The 8,371-nt window shown below is 35.9% G+C and overlaps 1 protein-coding gene across 1 annotated transcript; it reads right to left on the reverse strand.

Annotated features, from left to right (window-relative positions):
• Nucleotides 1-559: 559 nt before the first annotated feature.
• On the reverse strand, nt 560-7,967 carry LOC116308187 (solute carrier family 35 member F1). The gene is made up of 7 exons (XM_031718572.2): nt 7,870-7,967; nt 6,650-6,944; nt 5,153-5,312; nt 4,272-4,428; nt 3,657-3,709; nt 2,708-2,862; nt 560-1,363 (listed from the first exon to the last, which is right to left on the reverse strand). Exons 1-7 carry the CDS (start codon nt 7,956-7,958, stop codon nt 1,205-1,207), a joined length of 1,068 nt encoding a protein of 355 aa, XP_031574432.2. The 5' UTR covers nt 7,959-7,967; the 3' UTR covers nt 560-1,204.
• Nucleotides 7,968-8,371: the final 404 nt, after the last annotated feature.

Consider the following 8,371-nt stretch of genomic DNA (forward strand, 5'->3'; position numbering starts at 1 on the left):
ACCGCTAGGGGATCACTTAGACTTGCCCCAAGTCGACCTCTCTTATTTTCCCGGCGTTTTTTAATTCGAGCCGCGTTTTTTTAATTCGAGCGACGAAGTCGCGAGAGGTCGACTTGTCGAACTTGCAGGATATTCATTTGCGTTTCCCGCCATTTCCGAATTTGATACAGGAGTATCGGGTTTCGGGGGCGGAGCTAAAGGATTGTGGTTTTCATTTATTTGTTTCTTCATGTTATATCCGGAGCAGCAAAACATGGTTTATCAATAATAATGGTTGATGCTATAACTCCAACGTGCGCCCAGTAAAAAAAAAAAAAAAAAAAAAAAAAAAGCGGGCGGCGGACTTTGCGAAAGTCTAGGGATCACGTAACTAGACCCTGGAGTCACGTTTGACGTGGGTTCATGACGTTTTCAACGGCAGAAGGTAGGTTTTCACGTTTCTTATTTGCCTCAGCATTTCATTGCCTGAATATTGTGTTAATTATGCATTTTACTAGTACACAGAATAAATCGTGTTCTTTCATTGTCTTTTTTTAAATAAATTAGTTTAATAATAATATAATAATAATAAACTCTTTATTTACTGAGGGTAGCACTAAATAGCAATATGCTAACAAACCTGTGGCCCTTTCATACTTTTATACTGACAGAAATAGTACCACTAAAAGCGAGCATAACTAAGCATCCAAGAAATTCAATATCGCCGCTTTTCCAACAACAACTTCGTTAATATATGTGTACTCCAAAGTTTGACGAAAAACGCTTGACCTCAAACTGTAAGTAGATCAAGGTTCGCGGTACCTAGCAAGAACTTAGAGCAAAAGGTCTCTAATGGCAAAATAATTAAACCGTGGATAATTTGTCTTATTAAAAGAACGCCGTTCTTTGAAATATATGGAGAAGCAGGTCCACTTCAGAAAGGAGCTTAACTTACTCGCTTAAGCCTATTGCTTGTTCGTTTAGATTCAAAACACGGCAATTGAATCCATCAATTCTGCTGAGTAAACTATACGTTCATACTTACAAATGTTGACTCTTTTATCTTAATCTGCTTTGAAAAAGTTAACAAACAAAAATTTTCAAATTAGTGCAACGTTTTGTAGGTCTATGGTCTACTGAGGTGTACTGAGCTTACTAATTTGGGCAAGTTCATTAATTTACGTTTTTCACGGCTATATGGTGTGCACTATACTAAACTAACCTATTAACAACAAACGTTTAATTCTGTTTCTTGAGGTGAATTTTCATCCTCCAGCTGTAAGTATGTTCGATTCGAAGGGGGTAGTGTAGGGACAGATTTGCTGTTGTAGAACACAAGTCCAGTAATCACCAGGGAGAATGCAGCAAAATAAAGTGGTGAAAACTGAAAAGGAAAACAGAAAAGTACAAATCGTAGTTATCCAATAAGAATACCAAAAAAATATGTACCAGATTACACGGAGCAATTTTCTCTTGCAACTAGTCTCGCAACAGTTTTCAAATTGCGCTGTAAGTTAGACGCTGCAATCCTCAAGTTAAGAGTTCTCTGTTGCTCAGGGTTAGCCTCGATTTTGTGCAGAATATTCACGTGTTTCAGTCAAGATCCGTGGAATTTCAAAGTGTTTGTATTGTTGAAGTTGTGCATTCTTTACTTTACCGTTGGTATTTGTGAATATTTAGACACAGATTCGAGGCTAAGACTGAGTAAATGAGTCTGTAATCAAGGAAGACAGCGGTAATTTGGAACTCGAAAATGGTCTATACTCCATGCAACTTGTGTCGCAACGCCAAATGCTCCGTGTAATCGCGCCTTCAATATAAGCCCTACTAAAGATAAGGACGATAAATTTGAAACATTCATTCTAAGCACTCCTAAACATAATTGAGCCCATAGTCTCCACGATCAGCGGTTGTACTAAAGATGGATAGACGTGTAAATCTTATCCATCCTAAATTCATTGGATAACAGTATTGACTTATCCACTGGATAAGGATGTATCCGTTGGATAGCGCTATCTACCCTTCGTACAACCGGGCCCTACTGGTTTTTTACCATACTGAGTCCACGGGATCCATGGGAATATACCTATACACTATAATATATCAAACAAAAGCTAAGATGTATACTGTTTCCAAGTATTACAATTTTGTGATTTCATATATAGCTCTTTTAGTTGTTATTAGTTCGCCGACAATATTATGTCATAACTAAATAAAGCCTGAAGGCCTTATGTGACTCATGACGAAAAAAGCTTGTTCCCGCTTGTTTAAGAGAGACGCAAGGTCCAGAAAACAGTTGCCATTGAGTTCACTAACGCTAAAAACGGTATTTATGAGACGCAAAAAGGTACATTGAGCTTGCGCAAACAAGCCGCTCTGGGCTTATTTTCGTAGGTTTACGGTATTTTAAAAGAGTTCTAAGCTTCATGCCCTATAAAACAGCCTTAGGAATGAGTATAGGATTAAAAGTAATTAACTATATTTTCAGAGAGTACCATTGAAAAGTAGGCTTTTTTAGCTTACGCGTATTGTTTTTCCATTCCGGTCCATGAGTCATTGCCGTTGGAATAATATTCTTTGTTTGAGTTGGATCAATATGCATGTGCCTTCTCATGTGCAACCGTTAAACAAAGAAATAATGCTCAAGGAAATGACACGTGGCCTAACATGTGAAAACATTACTCCCAAGCCGAGGAAATCTGTAACCAGTTGAATGTGATAGCCCTACCTTGTACTTGAAGAGTAACAAGCCGAGTAATAGCGTGTAAAAGTCAGCAGTCAGAAGCGACAGGTTCACCACCATTGCACTACTGATCTTCAACGCTATTGGCATGAGTGTGTACAAGAGAAAAAGGCACACAGCAAATCCAAGGAAATAAAATGCTAGAGAAACAAAGAAATAAGAATTAATTATAAAACATGGTCACATCAAAGGGAGCCCAATTTAGATTAAAGTGAATGTTAAATAATGAATTATTTTTTAAATTCGAGATCAAGATAATGTCCTCCGTAATGCGAAAGAGTAAAATAAAAAAAAGGCAATTAAAAATGCACTAGAAAATTTTTTTCGCCGCGTGCCTTTGTTTTCCTATATCATAATTTCCCTATGGTATCTAATGTTGATCGTATGTATATATACTCTGACTGTCAGAGTATATATATACATAAGATCGACATCAGATACCATAGGGAAATTATATAGGAAAACAAAGGCACGCGCGAAAAAAAATGTTCTAGTGCATTTTTCATTAATTTTTTTGCTCTTTCGCATTACGGAGGACATTATCTTGATCTCGAATTTAAAAAATAATTCATTATTTAACATTCACTTTAATCTAAATTGGGCTCCCTGTGGAATCAGTGTAGGGGTCATGCACTCGCCTCTCACCTCTTATGAGTGATTATTTCTTGATCAGTTGAGGTTTTTCCCCGGGATCTCCAGTCTTTCTTCTCCAGCAAAACCAAACACTCTCAATTCTAATTCGATCCTGTGAGATAGCTGTGCCCTGGATAAGATCAGCCCAGAGGTTGTTTCAGGGTTCGATAAAATTTAAAGCTTTTAAGGTTATCAGAGATGCTATTTCTTACATTTCCCAGGAATTTCTGGCCAATAAGGGTACATTGGTCAGTAAACGTCTTCCTGGACCTTCAACTGACACAACACAGATTATACTTACCGACATCATAATTCCATTCAATTGAAGAAAGCTCATGTCTTTCCAACACAGCCCTTGGAAAAAAATAAATTTGTTCAAGTGAAAATTCAAAATAATAATTCAAGAATAATGAATACATTATTGCCAGGGGAAAAATCATAATTTGTTTATAAATTTGATATTGCTCTGAAAATGTTTGTTGATGTTATTTTATTGTATTTGGATATTTCAAAATTATTTTTGCTAGCAATGCAGGAACAACAAAAAAACAACAAAAATAGCTATTTTAGAACATTTTTTAAAAAAAAACTTCTATGTTTGCGCATACTATGAACAAATGGAGCAACTTTTCCTTCTCTGTGCACTGTTAATGTCATATGACAATGGATAAAGCCAAACAAAACCTAGAACAATAGGTTTCAAAACCATTCCACTCCATTAACTATGCTAACAGATTCAACTAGAACTTAGTGTGTTTTACATAAAACACTAGAGGTGAGAGGTGATTGCAAAACCTCTATCATAACAACATTGACTCCCATAAATTGAGGTCTTAAAACACAGGACTCCCAAAAGAGTTGTGAAGGAGCAACTATGTTCAGGCATTTCAAAAAGCATCTATACCAAGAAACTCACATTTGTATTCCAGAAACAACAGATCCAGATAAACCAATCATGGCCAGGAATTCTACTCTGCTGAAGGTTTTGACCAAGAATTCTTGGGACACATTAGAAAGACCATACAAAATACTTCCACACAAGACCAATGCATCACCAAGAATCTGATTTGAACCTACAAAAATCCAATTAATTATTAGTAAAGCAGTTTTGAGGTAATCTACCTGTCCTGCCAATGACATGTGAATTACCTTTCTCCTTGTCTAAAAACTTGTTCAAAAGTTACTCACACACTTGTGCAAAACAATCTTCATACTGATATTGGTTTCCTTGGGGGCACTCAACATTCTTGACCCTAGAGCCCTGTCATTCTACTTACCGCACTTGATCAATGAAATGTCAGAAGAGACTAAGGGAAACTCTAGAATTTCAAGAGCTGTGTTTGGTTGGAATATCTCTTGTGATAACTAATGGAAAAACCATGCTAGCAATAGCTATTGCATTGGCAACATCAGTCAGTCAGTCAGTCAGTCAGTCAGTCAGTCAGTCAGTCAGTCAGTCAGTCAGTCAGTCAGTCAGTCAGTCAGTCAGTCAGTCAGTCAGTCAGTCAGTCAGTCAGTCAGTCAGTCTGTCAGTCCTTCAGTCAGTCAGTCAGTCAGGCAGTCAGGCAGGCAGGCGGGCGGGCAGGCGGGCAGGCAGGCAGGCAGTACATCAGCCAATCATGTTAGTCAGCCACCAGCCTGTCTGTCATACCTGTCACTCAGTTAGTGCATCATTTTTTCTTAAAAATCACATCTCACGTAATCATTAATTACTCTAACCACAGGTAGCCCAAAAGCCATAACCATATTTCAACATTATTTCCATTACTTAATAATTATGAATTATTATTAACTGACCTGGTCCATAATATCTAGAGCCATAATAATCAGCAGTTACCAGACAAGCTATTCCAATGAGGCACACCACCACACTAATGTAATGTACTAACTTATACCGGACTTTTAAAAATATTAAGGATAGAACTAATACTGTTGGTAAGGAAAAACAATCAAGGACCTGAAAGACAAGGCAAGAAATTATTATTATTATTTCCTTAAAAAGATAAAGGTAATGATGATTATGCCAATGGTAGTGATAATGACAATAATCATGACAATGATAATACTGTATTTTGCTACTTTAACCCTTATTGTATAGATGAAACCATACGAAGCTAGTGCATGGAAGAAAGAAATTTGTAAGCCAAATATCTTAGTTTGTCCTTGCTATTTTTATTTGTTTTCACATATTGCAAGCACTTCCTTATTTTTTCATGCGTCATTGTGTTGAGTAGCATTGCGCTGAATCTATTCATGCTGGTCAAAAGCTTATCAATAATTGTTGTGTAAATAGGGACTGAAGTAGCAAATTCAAAACCCCGTACAGTATATAACTAGTGCTTGTATCTAATTAGCATATAAATTCAAAACTACCCAAAGAATTTATTATGATTTATTAGTGAATTTCACAAGTTTGTGTTGTATCTGCCATATAATCACTCGCTGCACATTACATAATGATGGTGGTTGTGATGATGATGATGATGGTTTGGTCTTGCAGTTTAATTGCTTGAATCAACATCTCATGCAAGTCAAGTTGGTTCTAAAAGCTAAATTCTAATTTGATTTGTGAATTGCTGACTTTATCAGCCCGGAGGTAGCTGTTTGATTAAAAAAATTGAATCATTATGTTGATCTACATGTACACTGTAACTGACAGTGATAATGGTTCTGGTGACTATGATGGTTACAGTAGCGGTAGTGATAATGATATTGATGAGGAGACAATGACATATTGATTATAGTTCTGACACTTGAACTATGACCCCTTAGAAATTTTTATGAAGTTTTTTCATAACTATCATGAATCAGCACTCTCCATAGAAACAAAGGGATCCAGCATCTTTTAGGCACAATCCAATCCCAACAAATGGCAGAAAATCTTGAAATGTTTTACTTACAGCTCACTCATGGGAATTTTTTTTTTTACATACATACATATTTTCAGAATAACTACTATAAGCGCAAACATTTAATAATTTACAGAAATAAAACAAAAATATTATTTATTGATGAAGTACAAAGTAGCAGTTATATCCAAAATAACTGATACACTTTATATTAGAATTTTTTACAGTATTTATTTAAAAACTATTACAACAACAGGAATGCACAAGACACTCTTGGTTCGTGTGGAAAAATTGAGCATCATTATGAATCTGGCTTCTGACTGAAAGATTCAAAAATGTTTTAAAAACCTCAAAGTGTTCACGAATGGTTCGATCAATGTCTGCACTGTAAAAAGAGAAAAAGAGGAACCAGAATATACTGTATAGTGTATGCAGAATACTGTACCTGGATACTTGTAAGGTTTGTATACTGGTATGCTTTTACCACCAGATAGTTAGCCTCCACATCAATCAAACCAAGAACCAAGTACTTCCATCCTCTTTCCTTTAATACTTCCAGAAATCCCCCTCTGTAAACCAGTTGGCTCATAAATAATATCAGTAATAATACATAATTAAGAAAACTTTGTGTGGTTGGTGTCTTGATGTGGTGATCCTGTTCAAGTAGTTGACTAAATATTCCTGTTCCACACAAACATAAGGAGAGCATTTGTCCAAGAAACAAGATACCAAGATTTCGTCTAAAAATTGAAGAAAATACACAATTATTGAAAGCAATTGTTAGAAGAGAATGTGGCATGATACTACAAAAATAGCTAGAATATCTGTGTTGTCCACCAATAGAGGGTAATCAAGTACATTCACAGCCAAATGTGTTTCCCTCTTTATTTCTCAAACTTCGCATGGAGAAAGTTGCAATAGAAGTTCAATGAGCAAATAAAAATGGGATTCACTGATCTTGCTGAGGAGTGACTTTGCATTTTATTGTCCCCAAGGAATGCAGAGAATAGATTGCAATGGGGGAAGGGGGGAAGGGGGGATGGGGGGAAGGGGGAGGGGGGAATCTGGGGGTGGGTTCTGGGAAAAGTCCTCAAGAATTTGTAATTGTAATTTGTAAATAATAATATCATATAATATGTGCCTAATTATTTAAAATATTAAATTTAATAAAACTATTCTTGGTACAATATATATGTATGAACTGAAGGCAAGGAAATTTTACGTTTGTGTCCAAGATTGATATTATAAGAAAATTCATTTTTCACTGCCACAGTTTTAAGGGTCAATTGCAACATATTTATTGCATTAAAGTCAAGTGAAAGCTTTAGCTGACTCATAACAGAAAATCATACTTGGCCAAAAAATGGTCGCCCGGTTACAAGCCTCAGCAGGTTACCGTTCCTGCTAAAAAACGCATGGGTCAACTGAATCTATTCCTCCGACATAACCATAGAAAGAAGATGATATAAGAGAAGATTGAACCAAAAATTCCATGCATTTATTTTATATCACAAGAGTCGTTTAGCAAACAACAACAGACCTTCGTCCCATGCTTTCCCCTGGCTTCCAACGTGAGTAGGAATATTACAAACCTTTTTACAATCTTACCGTCTCACATACCAACAAGAAAACGTCATACCAGGATACAGATGTAATCTTACTCACCTGCTAAATATAGTTCGACATCTTTGAGATATAGAGATATTTTCAGTAGATTGTGTGTTGTTTACAACACTTCTTTCTTCGTCGGCCATATTGAAAGTCAGAACCAGGCCTCGAGATGTGCTCGATCAAAACGAGGATCGTGGACTGGGCGCTATTTTCTTTTTTCCTTTCCGCGGATTTCCGTTTCTTTCTTTCACTTTTTTCAGGTTTTTTTTTTTTTTTTTTTTTCCCTTCTTCTTCTTCTTTTCTTTCCTTTTTTCCTTTCCTTTTCTTTTCTACCCTTTCCTTTCTTTTTTTCAACTTGTTATTCTTTTTTTATTTTTGTATTTTAAGAAACAAATGTATTTCTTTTAATATATTTGATTCCAAAATTGGCTTCATCTTACATGTGAAAGACGTTTGCTTTCGTAAACTAAGATCCGTTTACCATACAGAAATATTTAAAAAATCATAATAGAACAAAACTAATAGGAATCCATAGGAAATACGAATTATTAAATGT

The sequence above is a fragment of the Actinia tenebrosa genome, unplaced genomic scaffold (assembly GCF_029948245.1).
Source record: "Actinia tenebrosa isolate PJP-AT-01 unplaced genomic scaffold, QUT_ActTen_1.0 PGA_scaffold5__44_contigs__length_20552954, whole genome shotgun sequence".
NCBI lineage: Eukaryota > Metazoa > Cnidaria > Anthozoa > Actiniaria > Actiniidae > Actinia > Actinia tenebrosa.